Source organism: Arvicola amphibius, chromosome 15 (assembly GCF_903992535.2).
Source record: "Arvicola amphibius chromosome 15, mArvAmp1.2, whole genome shotgun sequence".
Classification (NCBI taxonomy): Eukaryota; Metazoa; Chordata; class Mammalia; order Rodentia; family Cricetidae; genus Arvicola; species Arvicola amphibius.
This window is the reverse complement of record NC_052061.1, coordinates 40658146-40674588: the sequence shown is the minus strand read 5'-3', so window position 1 is coordinate 40674588 and position 16443 is coordinate 40658146. Positions and strand designations below refer to the sequence as shown.

Genomic DNA, 16443 nt, shown 5'->3' with positions numbered 1-16443 from the left:
GCGTTTTTCTTTTGTTGTTGTTTAAATAGGGTCTCACATAGCCTAGAATGGCTCTAAAGATGACCTTGGACTCCTAATCCTTTTGCCTCCACCTCCCCAGTGCTGGGATTATAGGCTTAAGAATCCTGTTCCTGTGGGTCAGGTCTTCCGCATGCTAGACAAGCGATCTACCCACCTAACTGCACCCTGGGCCCTGCCTTGTCTTTCTCTAATTTCTTTGCCCTCACAGAAACTCTGCCTTAGCCTTGCTCATTGACTAGAAGTTGTTACAGAATGCTGAGAGCAGAAATTGAGCAAAGGTGCTGACTCACTTTGGGGGACAGTCTTGAAGGGGTGGGGAATTTGAAGAGTTAGATGAGAACCTCTTCAGACATCCCTGATCTGATATAGCAGACAGGATCCACGTCCCACCAGGGGTTGTGGCATCTGAAAGCAAGGGCATAGGCTAACGGGGTGGATGAAATTAAGCAGCATGTTAGAAAAATTAGGGATCAGAAAGATAGCACCTAGAATCTCTGACTTGGGACATTCTTATCAACCAAATACATCCTCGCACTTTGACCACTAATAGACTGCGTATTTGATGGTGGTCTCAAGGGCTGTAACGGAGCTGAAAATTTTGTTGCCGAGAGACATTTTTGGTGCCCTTGTGTAGCAAATTATATGTGGCACAATGTGTGTTCTTGGTGACAGCGCCAAAACAAACCTAGCACACGTCCAGCCATACACACTTGGTAAGAATAATAAATGACAGTGTTGGTTTATATGGTTATCATACACTATAACTGAAGGTCGTTTGATTGCTTCTGTCCCCTCAAGGACCCTTATATGACAATTTTGAAAAACATTGTGTGCCTTAAGGAGATGGGTCCGTCTAGGTGACTGGGGACACTCCGTTGAAAGGAGACGCTGCTTGCCATCTCTTTCTGCTCCGGTTTGAGGTGCTACCACTTCTTCTTGCTAATGGTCTGCCGTCCTCACCGCTGGCCGAGTCCCAGCGGCTGCTTAACCTTTGTCTTTGAGCCACTAAGACTACAACTGCACAGACTTCACTTGGTTTCACAAATGCCTGTGTCAGGCATCTTATTATACTGCTGGAAAGACAGTATACTCCACTGCGTTTTTCAACTGCTCTTTTATTGTGTTCATACTTAGAAAAAGAAGTATATCGTGAAAGCCTACCATGTTAGACCCGCAGAATCTTCACACTGCTTGAGTCTACTATGTGTCGGGGGGTGGGCAATTAGAGACACCTGGAGTTTTTCCCTACAACATGGAGAGCACGGTACAATAGTCACACAACCGGGAAATCAACCACTGACACGTCTCTCAAAGTGTATCTCTATCACAACTGAATTTTAAAGGGGAATCTTCCAGGCAGCCCAGTCTTGTTTTCCTGTCTTGAAGAAACACACGGCTATTATATTTTTCAAATAGGCCAGTTCTATCCACTGGAGATGGCCAAGGAGAGTGGGAAAAGGATTTGGCAGACCATTTTCAGAAGTTCCTTGCTTACCGTGTCCAGGTCCTTCTTTTCTGATTCCATTTGCAAGATGAAGGCTAACACCACAATGAGCTACAGTAGAAACACGGTCTGACTCTATCTACCTATGGAGATCAATCCTGACACGGCAATCTTGCATTTAATCAATGTAATTTTGGCTTACTTAGGGTGAGTACCAGCTTATTTATCATGACCAGCCTTACTTGGGAGGGATATCGGGGGGGGGGGGGGGGGGGAGGAGGCTTGCTAAGGGATGATAAACTCACATATGTACCTCTTGCTACTTCGACAGGCCTCGTCACTCCATTTGCCCTGAGCTGACTGGGAGAACAGAACACAGTTTTCCCGCTTGCCGCCACTGGGCTGGGCACGGTCCCAGTTGAGAAAGGAGACGGCGAATCCGTGGACATCGAGGAACTTGCCTTCTGTGACCATGTCATTAATGCCAAGCCAAAAGTCGTTGACGCCCGGCAGACTCTTCTTACTATAGTCGCGGAGGGCGCTGATTTCGTCGGAGTTCCTGGGGACGGCCAGGGTTCCTCCCTTGGAAATGCAGTCTTCGTTGGCTTCATGGTAGTGCTTCAGGCCTTCTGAAGCAAGGTAGCATTTCTTATGCACTTTGGTGCCTCGAAGGCAGACTGTGAAGAGGGGAAGTTGGATAATGTAATAGGATGCCTTTTGTGTACGACCACACCTAATACTGGACCTAGCAAGCACGGATAGATGCTTGCGTCATGATTAATGTGTTGACAGTAACAAGCTGCCATTGATGGTTTTATTCATGCCAGACATAATAATAAGAACTCGCCAGTTCAACAACCCCCTGGCTTGGTGGCTTGGCTTGAAAATATGGTGTTTTGTCATCCGCATTTGTCAGTTTGCTGACACTTAGAGAAATTATTACAACTTGACATGCCCCCAAAGGGTTTAGGGAGTGTATAATGAATTCATACCCACAAAAGACTCAAAACATAACCTTAAGCCCTAGGTTGCTTTGATAGAATTTGTAGCCTAGCTGATGTAAGGAACCACATGGTGAGTTTCCTTGGGACTTTTAGAATGGAATGGGATTTCGTAATAATTTTAAAAGCAAACACAAACCACCTGTGGCGGTACATGCCTATAAGGGTAGCCCTTGAGAGGTTGAAACAGAATGCTCACCTATGAATTTGAGGTCAGTTGGATCTACAGTTCCAGGCTGGCCAGCCCTGCATAAACAGACCTTGTCTCAAAAAAGAAAAAGAAGGAAAAAAAGGAACGAAGGGAGGGTTGGAGGGAGGAAGGAAGGAAAACAGCAGACAAAAAGTCAATGAGAAAAGTGTCCCCCCACTTTGGTTTGTTTGCTTGCTTTTTGACACAGGATCTCTCCCTCTCTGTCCCCCACCTACCTGTGTGTGTGTGCGCGCGCGCGCGCGCGCGCGTGTGCGTGTGCGTGTGTGTGTGTGTGTGTGTGTGCATGTGTGTGAGTGTGCGCATGTGTATCTACACCTGCCACAGTGCATTTGGCAGAGGACAATATGCGGGAGTCTGTTCTCTCCTTTCTTTAAGTGGGCCTCAGGAGTCAAACTCAGGCTTGGTGGCAGGCACCTTTGCCTGCTGAGCGATCTTGCCAGCCCTCATTGTGGTTGTCGTAGACATGGTCTCATGTAGTCCAGGACAGCCTCAGATTCACTATGTAGCTTGGGATGACCTTCAGCTTCTGATTCTCCTGCCTCTGTGGCATTAGCAGGCATGTGTCACCGTACCCTGGGTTTGTATGTGGTGCTGAAATGGGACCCAGGGCTTTGTGCTTGTGAGGCAAGTATTCTATCAACTCAGCTGAAGCCATGCCCTAAAAGACAAGAGTCTTAACAAAGATCCCAGGCTGATGTGGAATTTTCTCTATAGCCGACTCTGGCCTTGAATGAGCCTGTAACTACTAAGTGCTGGGATTCCAAGGCTTGTACCACCATACCCAGCTGGAATGGTGGTTTTCTTACAAAGAGGACTGCGGGCTAGTAATATTGCTTAGGTCACCTAGGGCAAAATAAACCCACAGATAGTTCAAGGGTTTAGTACTGTTGAGCCACGCTCCAGAGTTATGGAGCATGATTTAAGTCTCCCTCCCTCACATTTTAGTATGAATTATTGGAGAAGTCAGTGTAAAGTGACTATTCAACATATATACTGGAAAATTAATTTTCAGGTATTAGCCTAGTATGGTGGTACATGGCTATAACCCCAGCATTTGGGAGGTGGAAGCAGAGTGTTCAGGAGTTCAAAGTCACCCTCAGCTGTGTAGTGAGTTTGAGCCCATACTGCTCAACATGAGACCCTCAGAATAAAGCAGAATACACAGAAAGAGTAACTTTTATTCTCATTACACAGGATCCTTTGCCCTTGCTTTAGCTTTCCAATTATGTTATCCCTGGAAAGCTGGTAAAAGGAGGGTTATCACCCTGTTCCTAGGCAGCATTGTATATGGTGAAGGTGATCCTGATTTGGTAACATACACTAGCTTGGGAGTCATGACTACTTGATGAGAAGCTGTGATTGCATCTACCTCACGGTGCTAACTTTAATAGGTAGGCATCCTGAAGGGACCCTCAGAACTCCACTATTGAAGCTGGTGTAAGACCTTGGCTCCTGGTATCTATTTAGGACAGGCTGCTCTGGACCTGTGAATTCTGCTCTCACTCATTCATCTTTTCAGAGCACAGCTACTGGCCAGAAGTGTGTGCAGCTAGCAGGCTGTGGAGGAGGGCTTCTCTCCAGACAAAATCTTTCAGCAGGCTGGGGCCCTAGCCAATATAGTAATCATCTCATGTTGGGTGGAGCCTTGTGGACCTGTTTCAGCCAGGGGCTCCCTGAAGGCCCTCAGTGAACATCTGGTAGGCAATGCTTCATTCCAGTCATTTAGTATTCCTTTCATGATGTTTCCCCACCAATAAAGAAGGTAACTAGGGCTGGGCATGGTGATGCAGGCCTTTCATCCCAGCACCCTTTGTTAGGTTGAGGCCAGCCTGGTCTGTATGGTTAGTTCCAGGACAGTCAGAGCTACATAGTAAGACCCTTTCTCAAGCAAGCAAGCAAACAAACAGAAGGTATTTAAGACTTGACCTTTAAATTATCTTCGTGTGTGTGTGTGTGTGTGTGTGTGTGTGTGTGTGTGTATCCCTGTGTGTGTGTCCCTATGAGTGTTTCTGTGCATCTGTGTTTCTCTGGGTATGTGTCTGTGTGTGTCTCTGGGTATGTGTCTGTGTGTATCTCTGGGTATGTGTGTGCGTGTCCCTGTGTCTGTGTCTGTGTGCATGTGTTTCTGTGTTTCTCTGTGTGTGTGTTTGTATGTGTACATTTCTCTCTGTGTGTGTCTGTGCATGTGTTTCTGTGTGCATGTTTCTTTGTGTGTTTTTGTATGTGTACATTTCTCTCTGTGTGTGTCTGTGCATGTGTTTCTGTGTGCATGTTTCTCTGTGTGTTTTTGTGTGCGTGTTTCTGTGTGGAAGCCAGAGGCCAAAGTCATGTGTCTTCCTCAATTGCGCTCCACCTTGTTTTTCTAGTAGGTATTTCGCTGTACCTAGAGCTCTATGATTCAGCTAGACTGCCTGGCCAGTGATCCCCATGGAGCCTCCTATATTCTCACCCTTGCTCTAGACCTGGATGTCCCGGAACTCAGAGATCTGCTTGTCTCTGCCTCCTGAGTCCTGGGGTTAAAGGCATGTGCTAGCATGTCTGGCTGTCAGTGTTTTTTGTTTTTTTTATCTTGCTTTGTCTTTTGTTTCATTTTGTTTTATTTTTGATAAACAAACAAACCCCAGAACTCAACGTGCGATCTGGATGAGTTTAATCCTAGCAATGACTGATTCTCGCCTGCTCCCCTTCCAGAGCAGACTCTGGTGGCCGAGTGTCTCACCTGTCTGCAGAGCTTGCATCTCCTTCAGGGCATTGACTTCCCGCCACAGCTTTTCAACTTGAGACTTCAAGTCACCATCCTTTTCTGGGGGGCCGTTGTTGAGTGGGGTAGGGGTAGGATGGAAAACATTGATTAGATGAAATGGAAATACATTTTTTAAAAAGGAATCTGTGAGGATGACCTTAGCTAAGACTCCTACTATTGGGGGATGCAGAGGAACTGGCCATCTCCCATAACCGGGCAAGACTTCCAGTGGAGGGATTGGGACCTCAACCCAACCACATAACCTTTAACCTACAATTTATCCTGCCTACAAGATGTGCTGGGTAAAAGCAGTGCAGAAATTGTGAAAGTGGCCAATCAATGACTGATCCAGCTCAAGACCCATACCATGAGAAGGAGCCCACCCCAGATGCTGGCTGGGTGGTCAGGACCCAGAGACTGGACAACCTAGAGACCGAGGATAGAACCAAACATGACTGGGAGGGAAAGTCAATGAAATGATTCCTAACGATATTTTGCTATACTCAGATATAGGTGTCTAGCCCAATTGTCATCAAAGAGACTTCAACCAGCAACTGATAAAAACAGATGCAGAGACCCACAGTCAAACATTAGGCAGAGCTCTGGGAATCCTGTGGAAGAGGTGGAGGAAGAATTGTAAGAGCCAGAGGGGTCAGGGATACCACAAGAAAACCCACAACTAACCTGAGCTCATAGGGACTAACAGAGACCAGGGAGCCTGCATAGGACTGACCTGGGCACTCTGCATATATGTTACAATTGTGTAGCTTTGTCTTCTTGTGGGACTCCTAACAGTGGGAGCAGCAGCTATCTCTGACTCTGTTGCCTGCTTCTGGGATCCTTTCCTTCTACAGGGTTGCCTCATCCAGCTTTAATAGGAGAGGAGATGCCTAGTCTCACTGCAATTTGATAGACCATGGCTGGCTGCTATCCATGGGAGAACTGCCCTTTTCTGAAGAAAAGTGGAGGGGAAAGAGTGGATGGGGGTGGGGAGAACTGGGAGGAGAGGAGGGAGGGGAAACCACAATTAGGATGTAAAAAGCAAGCAAGCAAACAAACAAACAAAATGACAGTTTTGGAATGCAGAATTTAAGGCAGTGGAGGTTCTGATGAAGCCAAGTCAAATGTGCCTTGGAAACAACACACAAAGAGAACCTGGGGGACATGGTTAGTAGGAACTTTGCAGATGGTGTCTGCTCTCATCTCTCCTTACCAAGCTTATCTCTGTATCTTGCACAGACTTTCCTGATAACCCTGGAAGTTAGCATCCCCACTACTAACCTTCCCCAAACCTCGTCTGTTTTCCTTCAGAGCACCATCTGGGTTTTACTTACTTAATTTTCTTGGTTTTATCATCCATGATTCTCCCTATGTTTGACATGACGCCGAACATGAATGGTGCTTGTACTGGGGGCATATACTTTGTGGGATGTAAAAAGGTTCATGTTATTTGAATGTTAATGGAGGACGAGGGTGAGTGTAATGAGCTAAAGGCCATGGTGGGTACGGCCAGGACTCAGATTTACCAGGACTCACCTCCCTGACCCTGGGGCCTTATGCGCCTGATAAGGTATGATGGAGGTGCAGTGGTTCCTGGCAGGATTGGGTGATAAAGGACCAGGGAAAAATTTACCTATGGGAGCATCACCACCTACTATTTCTCCTTATTCCTTGTACTCCATCCACGTCATTTCCTTGTTTCTTCTCCCTTCATCTTTCACCCCCCCACACACACACCCCTTTGGTGGTATTAGAGATTAAACCCAGGGTCTTATATCTTATGTGTGTTAGGCAAGGGCCCTATCGATAGCCCCAGTTATTTATTCTTGAATGTTCTTAGATGGGGCCAAAGAATCTTCCTGATTGTGTTTGTACAACTTCATGATTGTTTATGGACAACTTCAGTTGTACATAAGTGAGTAGCTGGGGCTAAATCCAAATTCTAGAAGAAAGGAGACTGTCTTAGTGACCACTAAGAACTGTGATAAGCCATACCAAATACTAAACATGAATATATTAAAAGATCATACACATTAGGCTGTGAGATCAGTTCTTTTGCTGTCTCTGAGATAGACACTCTCATCTGGAAGCTTACAGAAGAGGGGGCAGAGAAACAGCCGAATCCACCCTCTGAATGTCTCCCAGTCCGTAAGACGCAGAACTCAAGCGTGGGTGTCTGGCTTCCAGCCTGCTCTCTTCCATCCTTCTGATCTGTTTCTGCAAAGCAGCTGTCTCTACCTCCTTGGTCCCCAGCACATGAACTTAGGCAGAGATGTCACGTAAAGATGATTATGAACCATCTCCAGCTGTCTCTTTGTGGGGGCTGCTATATAGGAACTCAGTTTTGTGGGATGGGAGGTGGCTCAGCCAGGAAAGTGTTTGTCAAATTTGACCTTCCAGAACCCAAGGTTAACCAATGAAGCCAGGCATGGTGGCTTGTTTATAATCCCAGTTTGAGAAGCAGTCACAGGCAGATGCCTGGGGCTCCCTGGCCAGTCAGCCTAGCCTACTTGTCAGAACTCCAGGCTAAGAAAAAGCCCTTCTTAAAAAACAAAAAAACAAAAAAACTAAGGTGGGTGACATCTGAGAAATGATATGAGACTGGCCTCTGGCCTCAACATGCATGTGCACACTTGTGAACAAATACTGACACATGTATGCACAGGCATACACGAAAGACAATTGGTTTTGTGTCTCTGATTTCTTGGGAGAGCATAAAGTCCAGCATCTTAGTTCTCTGTCCCCTTAAACTTGTGCTTCACGAGCCAGATGTTTTCACATTTGGGCCAGGAAACTGCCTTCTGGGGTACTCAGCATCCCTTCCCCCACCTCTGTTTCACTTGACATTGTACGTCAGTTCTTAAGCCCTGAACAGCTCAACTGAGGAATATAATTACCCAAAGATGTTTTCCTGTGAGACCACTCAAGCTGGAATAAATAAAGGGGGCATTTAGGATGCAAACCCATCAGCGACTAGGGCCAGGTTTGCAAAGGCCTCTGAGGTGTTGCTTCCAACTTACAAGCTGTCAGCTAGACACAGTTCATCCCCCTTCTCTCCCGCTCAGCTTCCAGATTCTTTCTATTAAAATAAGTAGCTGTAAACACCATCATTAGCACAAAGACACATGTGTTCCTATTAGGCTCCTGGGAGATCATTATGGCAGCCATCACCTGGATGCCTTGGTGGCATCCCTTCTCCCTTGCTCAGGTGGATGAACAGAAGGAATGCCCCGAGGAGCTAGCTCACTCTAAAAGGTATATTTTATTCATTAGTGTAACACGTAATTTGTTGAGACCCGTGAAGTAAGTACTCGAGAAATGCTTGTATTTGCTGCTTAACTGCCGTTGCAGTTAAGTTAACTGTGAGTCTCTTAAAAGGTCTCCTGTTCTTTTGTGGCCACGGTTGTGTGGCATCAGACCCAGGATAGAAGAGCACAACAAACATTTCCAGCAAGGTGTTGGGTTGTCCGACTGAGTGAGAATAGCACAGATGGTGCTGTCATTTGAAGAGACAACTAGAGAGTCTGATTCACAGAGAATGCCGCTTCTAGAAGGTACGCCACAGTCTCTCAGTACAAGGACACACATGTGCACAAAGGTCTCATGCGGAACGCTAGAAACTACATAAACATTGCCAAGAAAGAACCCATGAAGCCGGAGCCTCCCCAAAGAATAAGGTAACATAGTCAGCTGTTGAAATGAGGGAAACATGCTTCTATTCATAGCTAGCCAAGACTGAACACGTGAAGCCAATTTATTTACCTGCCAAATACCTGTAATGCCAAACTGGGAGATATTTATCTACTGTTATTAGCAGTAGATTATTCTGGGTAAGGACTAGAGCGGAAAAGGTGGATTTTACTTTTTTTGTTGTTGGTAGTTTTGTGTTTTTGAGACAAGGTCTTAATGAAGCCCAGGCTACCCTTAAATCTGCTCTACCACGGTCCCCTGCCTCGACCTCCCAAATGCTGGGGTTAGAATTATGTGTCACTACTCCGGCCTTGGCATTCACATTTGACCCTAGAAATGTTGGCATTATTTAAAGGTACTCAAAATATTTAAAAAAACAAAATAAGTGAATGGGTAGGAAAAGGAGTAACCAACAAATCTAGGCCGATCACTTTTCCTCTTGTAGACCTGACTTTCATTAGACCTGAAGGCAAAGACTTTGAGTCAGGAAAAATGGTTAAGATGTGTTTGCAACTGATTAAAATAAACTGCCTGCCAGGGGTGACCTGAGGATAGGAGAGAGAAATGAGGGAGCTAGGAAGAGCAAGAAGCTCACATATATACATGTTTACCCTCTCCCCACAGTTGCGACTTCAGTAGAGAAGGGAGAGGTTCATCAGTATGCCACGCCACTGTGTCTGCTCTCTCCCTTCTTCCTCCATCCTCACCGGCCGTCAAAGACTTTACCTCAAGAGAAATATCTGAAACTTTCATTTAAAGAGTTTTCAGGGAGCCGGGCGGTAGTGGCACACACCTTTAATCCCAGCACTCAGGAGGCAGAGGCAAGCGGATCTTTGTGAGTTTCGAGGCCAGCCTGGTCTACAAGAACTAGTTCCAGGACAGGCTCCAAAGCTACAGAGAAACCCTGCCCAAATAAATAAATAAATAATAAACAAACAAACAAACAAACAAAAAGAGTTGCAGGGAGAGGCAAATACTTGATATGGGATAACATCTCTGCTTAAGAAAATGTCCCTCAGAAAAGATTTTCATAAATACCCCTAGGAAATGGCCCTTGAGAAGAAGAACAAAACAAAATAAAAAACCCACAAGCAACAGCAACAACAACAAAACCCACAAGGGGAGTCATCATCCACTGGTGACATGTGGAGTCTAGACTTGAGTGGAGGTCTTTTGTTCTTTTTTTTTTTTTTTTTTTTTTTGGTTTTTTTTTTTTTTTTTTTTTTTTTTTTGGTTTTTTGAGATAGGAACTCATGTAGCCCAACCCTGAACTCCCTATCCAAAGATGACTTTGAAATCCTTATCTTCCTGCCTGCACTTCCCAAGTGAGTCAGCCACCCATTACACCTTGGCTTTGCGCTGGACAATGTGAAAATGGTAAGGAAACAGTGCTATAATATTTATGTTGAGACACCCTGTTAGGAAAATGACTCAGAGCCTGAGATAAAATGTCACTGGGCCCGCTGCATTTCTCTTTTGTTTTGGTTTCTACCACAGGTAGGCACGGTCTCATCATCTTGGTTCTTTGCAGCTGCGAAATTTTTGTCTCTTAACCTAGCATAAACCCACCTCAAATCTAGCTACGCTTGATGAGTGAATTCCATGTCAAAATATCTTGAAGTTCTGTCTGATTTTGTGTTGACAGGTTCTTAAATTAAAGAGACATCCAGTACTCTGTGATATGAAAAAATTAGATCCACAGTTTCAACAGCTGTCCCAAGGCTGATAGGGGTGAGGAAATAAACCCACAGGATAATCAGTGACAAAAGGAAGCCCCAGTTGCCCCGACATCTTATTTAATGAGATTTAGTGAGTTTACAAATATATTTGAATATATTTATATCCAGGAGATCACAGGGCACCGCCAATGAGTGTATTACTCTCCCTTCATTCATAAAGCCCTGTGTCCTCAGGTCCATGTGAGCTCTAGCTCAGAACTGTTCCACTCAAAACTCATAGGACAAAGGACACATAATAGAGACTATTTGCATTATAAGAGATTTTTTAATAATAATAAAATATTAGTAAAATCTAGCACGTGTTTTCTTTAAATAGCAAACTCCAAATGTCACCGGATCCCCTGCAAAGCCACACACCCACGGTGTAATGACCATCTCCTAGCACAGTTTGGGCATGAACCTTGTCCTGCACCTCCCCTGCCTGAGTAAGCCGAGGGTTTTTGCTGGGCAGTCAAGTCCCGTTACCTTTCACGCGGCGTTTGCTGTGTTTCCTGGCTTTCATTCTGGATGGGTAACTGTTGGTCTGATCCAGGAGTAAGCTGGCCACCAGGATACAAATGACAAGTCCATTCCTGGCCATGGCTCTGGGACAGGCCAGTCTGGCCACTTGGTCAGCAGCGCAACTAGGAGCAACTAGGGAGCAGAGAGGCTGGGAGGCCACATCTTGCTCTGGGCTGCCTGGGGCTGACTTTATATAAAGGAGCTGCAAGGTTGGCTAGAAGCCTGCTGACGAAAGCCTGGAATATTCCTCCGGCCATGGCATAAGGAGGCTCCCTGTTCTTACACCTCATGCTGGGATCCTATTCGTTTATTTTTATTCTGTTTGCATTTTCAGATTGATTTGCCTTTTCCGAGTATATCTGAGTAAAAGAAAAAAATTGCCTTTTTAAAAACGTGTGTGTGTGTGTGTGTGTGTGTGTGTGTGTGTGATATATTTGATATATATTGTATACATTAAGATCTGGGAAGTTTGAGGTCTCTGTGAAGGCCCAATATATAATTAGAGCTCTGAAGTATATTAAATGTCTGGAAAATGAATCCAATCCAGTTTTCAGAGTTAAAGAAAATTGTCCAAATTGCCAAATGTGATGTGGTTCAGTGGTACAGTGTTCGCCTCGCAGATGTGAGACGCTGGGATCAGCTCTCAGCAACGGAAAATAAAGTGATACTAGGGTCCCTCCCCCCAAGGAAAAAACCTGAACCCCGTTAGGGAAGTTCCTGGATATGCATTGTGTTTGCATGTGTGTGTGTGTGTGTCTGTGTGTGTATGGGGAAGCATGTCACAAACACACGTGAAGGTCAGAGGGTAACTTGCGGGAGGCAGTTCTTTCCTTCTACCATGTAGGTCTCCGGGATCAGACTCAGTTCTTCAGTTTTCATTTGCTGCCCATTTTATCTTTCTTTTCAAAACTGAAATTGGTCGGTAGTGGCATGAACCTTTAATCCCAGCACCCGGGAGGCACAGGCAGGACCTGTGAGTTTGAGACCAACCTGGTTTATAGAGTGAGTTCCAGGACAGCAAAAGCTACAGAAAGAAACCCTGTCGCAAAACAAAGTTGAGTTTAGTTTAGTTCTGAGGCAGTCTCATTGAGTCCAAATTTACCTCAAACTTGCTCTATAGCTAAAAGTGACCTTGATATTCTCATCCTCCTGGCTCTACCTCCCAAGTGCTGGATTATAGATATTTGTTACCATTTCCAATACCTCTGTGCATTTAAACAGGTGTGTCTGAACAGTCACGTGTGTACATGCTCCTCCTGCATCTGCATTGTTATGCTGGGGTTCAGGGGTCAGACTTACAGCAATCCTAGAAGTAAGTCGTTACAGAATATAAAGTTGCCTTTTATTAAGGTTTTGCCAATGTATCAAGAATTGTATTCCTAAAGTGTACCTGGTGGTTCGGGCCTATAGTCCCAGCTATTTGGGAGGGTGAGGCAGGAGGATCACATGTTTTAGGAATGGCTTGGGCTATAGAATGAGTTCAAAGCCAGTCAGTCTGGATAATTTAATGAGAACCTGTCCCCAAATAAAAAGTGTATATGAGGACTGAGGGCTCTGGAGATAGCTGGGGTGAAGTGTTTGCTACCCCAATGTGAGGGCCTGAGTTCAGATGTCCAGAATCCTGCGGATCATGCATCTGTAACCCCAACACTCCCACGGTGAGATGGGAAGTGCAGACAGGAGAATCCCTGGAAGGGAGAGGGCCAGCTAGCCCAGAGTATATGGCAATAAAGAACATGAGACACTGTTTCAAATAAGTTGGAAGACAAGAACTGACCTCAAAAGTTGTCTTTTCAATACCCTCCCCACGCATTCCCATGTTCACATATCCAAGATTTCAAGCAGAACAAACACTGGGATGTAGCTCAATGGTAAAGAACTTGATTAACACACACAAGGTGGGTGGGCTCAATCCCCAATATCGCACATACATACAAAATTATATTCCTAGTAGCACCTTAGACTAAAAAGAAAATAGTAATTGCATCCATAAGAATTAATATAAAGCATTAATAACAGTTATTTCGTAAATCCCCAGCATCATTCTTGAGTCTTCTCCAAGTACATGAGTGCACACTGCTCAGTGAATTATCTGAGAAGTAGAGGAATATAACATGGGGCTGCAGAGATGGCTCAGCGGTTAAGAGAGCCTACTGTTCGTGCAGAGGACCCGAGTTTGGCCCTGAGCACACACATCTGGGGGCTCACAACCAACTGCAATTCCAGCTCCAGGGGATCCCACATCTCCACAGGTACCTGTACTAGTGTACACTAGCCCTAACATGTACAAAAATAACAAACATAAAATATTTTAGAACTAAAAAGAGAAAGCTAATGAAAGACTATGGTAGTTCTTAGCTGGATATCAGTTTTAAGACTGTGTATGCAGGGGGAGGGCAGGGGGAGGTTGATGGTGTGGGTAACCTGTATGTAGTACACGCAGGAAGATGAGAGTTTAGATAACCAGGACCCAGGTAAAAGCAAGTGAGTTTGGTCACCTACCTGTAATCTCAGTGTAGGAGAGACAGCGACAGGAAGTCCTCAGAATAAGGATGTGTATGGCTGGACTAGCTAGAATGCAAGGTTCTGGTTCAGCTAGAGACCCACCTCCATATATAATGCAGAAGGTGATTGGAGAAGACACCCAATATCAATCTCAGGTTTTCACACATGTGTGAACCCAGAGATTTGTGTGTGTCCACACATATATACACTGCATACACGCACACATACAAAAATAAAGTGAGGACTGAGAATAGATAGGCTTGCCAAAAACAATGGGTCTTTTTAAAATTGTTTTTATTGAACTATACATTTTTCTCTGCTTCCCTCCTTTCTTCCCCCTCCCCTCCTTCTCTTTCCTGTGACTCCCATGCTCCCAATTTACTCAGGAGATCTTGTCTTTTTTCTCCTTCCTATGTGTAGATCCATGTATGTCTCTCTTAGGGTCCTCTTTACAACAGGACGTATCTATAGGCGTGATCAAGATGGAACATATCAGACCCAGGGACAGCTTCTGGATGCTACCCTGGGTTGCGTGGATAGCCTGGTGCAGTGTTACTGGTCTGGAATATCTGAAGAAGTGGCTCCCCTTTCTGTACGCTAGTGAGGAGTGAGGAGGTCTACCCAATTCCCCACCATTTCCTATCATCCACAGCCACTTTGTTAGAGCACATTATTACTCAGATAGGATCATGTGGATGGATAAGCCTAGCAACTCAGCACTGTATGTGTGCGGCAAAATGTAGGATTGTCACCCACAACGCCAACTCTTAGTGCCAACAGGGACTCCGTGTGTAGACAGTTGAGGACGCTTGTGTACTGCAGGCCAAACTTCTCATCCCACTGTGACTCATTTATCAGTGTGTGACACCTCTGTTTGCCTTCTCCGTGGGGCTAGGAAGCCCTGCTTTACAGAGCTGGAGCAAGGGTTAAATGAGACAACAGCCATAAAGCCCTTAGGACAGTATCTAGAATGGAAGAGTTTCAACAACAATCAAAGTGCTTCTGCATATATGTTATGGTTGTGTAGCTTGGTGTTCTTGTGGGACTCCTAACAGTCGGAGCAGATGGAGGGGGCCTGCTGTTTCTGACTCTTTTGCCCACTTTTGGGACCCTTTTCCTCCTACTGAGTTGCCTTCTCCAGTCTTAATGTGAGAATATGTGCCCAGTCCTATTGTAGCTTGTTATGTGTGTTTGGTTGATGTCCCTGGGAGGCCTGCTCTTTTCTGAAGGGAAATGGAGGAGGAGTGGATCTAGGAGAGAGAGGAAGTGAGGGGAGGCTGCGGCATGAGAAGGGAGGAGAAACTGTGGTCGGGTTTTAATATATGAGAGAAGAATAAATAAAAAAAATCGATACACTCTACTTACAGAATAAAATACTGAAGATCCTTACCTCTAGCATAAGTCATATGAATTATGGAATGGAATGCTAGCTTTCTGTTTTCAGTGCTGGGGATTGAACCCAAAGCTTCATATGTGCTAGGCAATGTTCTACCACTGATTCCCATCTCCATATATTATTTCTTAAAGATTTATTTTTATTTTATGTTTATGTGTGTTTTGCTTCTATGTATGTCTATACACCTAGAAGAGGGCATTGGATTCCCTGGAACTGGAGTTTCAGATGTCTGTGAGCCACCATGTGGTGCTGGGAACCAAATCCAGGTCCTCTGTAAGAGCATCAAGTACTCTTAATTCCTGTGTCATCTCTCCAAGCTCCGAACGTTGCTTTTTTTGAGACAAGGTTTTACTATGTAGCTCAGGCTGGCCTGACACTCACTGTGTAACCCAGGATGGTCTCAAAATCAGGCTATTTTGTTCTTTATAGGTTGTGAGCTTCCAGGTAGGTGCTAAGAATCGAACCTGGGTCCTCTGCAAGAGCAGTAAGCCAGCTCTTCAGCCCCAGGAGAATTTGTTATTATTTTTTATAGAGTAGCATTAAATTTAGAGAGATGTTGAGGAGAAAGTACAAAGATTTCCTTCATATCTTGCTACCCTTCCTGTGCCCACCAGCACAGTTCTTTCCTACTGGAAATGTTTTGAATCAATGTGGTGAATTTGTTACAATCAATGAATGAGTATATCACTTACGAACTAAAGTCGACAGCGAATAGTGTCCGGGAGGATTTGCCATTTGTGCTGTCCATTCTATGGGTGTGGACAAATGGGCAGGGCTGTGTCCATCGTTATACTACCCTAACTAATGGTGTCAATAATCTGACCTCTTGGTTCATTAAACCATCCCTGTTGGATGCTCCAATCTCTTAGACTCACTTGCTTTATAATCTTGTTCCCTCTCAGGGAGTCAGACTCTTTGTCAGGGACTCACCCATTGAATCTGACCCCTCCAACTCTTATGTCTAGCTTCCCACAGGACATTTCTGGCTTAATATCAGCGTCATTTCAAATCTATGATGGTTAAAAACTAAATTCTGTTTTATTTCCCTATGAATGTCCTGTGAATTAAAAAAATAAAGTTTCATTTTCTGACCCTGTCTTTCCCATCACAATAATGTCTTCACCATCCACTCAACGGGCCAAATAAGAACTCTGGAAGTGATGCTTGCATGTGGCATTAGCTCTCTAACATT

At 44.9% G+C, this 16443-nt stretch overlaps 1 protein-coding gene across 1 annotated transcript; it reads right to left on the bottom strand.

Annotated features, from left to right (window-relative positions):
• Window positions 1–1750: 1750 nt before the first annotated feature.
• Window positions 1751–11429, bottom strand: Clec3a (C-type lectin domain family 3 member A). Its single transcript, XM_038312215.1, has 3 exons — window positions 11315–11429; window positions 5397–5480; window positions 1751–2142 (listed from the first exon to the last, which is right to left on the bottom strand). The coding sequence occupies exons 1-3, from the start codon at window positions 11427–11429 to the stop codon at window positions 1751–1753; spliced, it is 591 nt and encodes a 196-aa protein (XP_038168143.1).
• Between the last annotated feature and the right edge of the window lie 5014 nt (window positions 11430–16443).

What these genes read in the sequence shown, in the direction of transcription:
- Clec3a (XM_038312215.1), bottom strand. Translation starts at nt 11,429, where the DNA reads ATGGCCAGGAATGGACTTGTCATTTGTATCCTGGTGGCCAGCTTACTC. An exon ending in CAGCAAACGCCGCGTGAAAG is followed by an intron (nt 5,481 to 11,314) that starts GTAACGGGACTT and finishes ACGGCCCCCCAG; the next exon opens with AAAAGGATGGTGACTTGAAG. An exon ending in GATGCAAGCTCTGCAGACAG is followed by an intron (nt 2,143 to 5,396) that starts GTGAGACACTCG and finishes CCCTCTTCACAG; the next exon opens with TCTGCCTTCGAGGCACCAAA.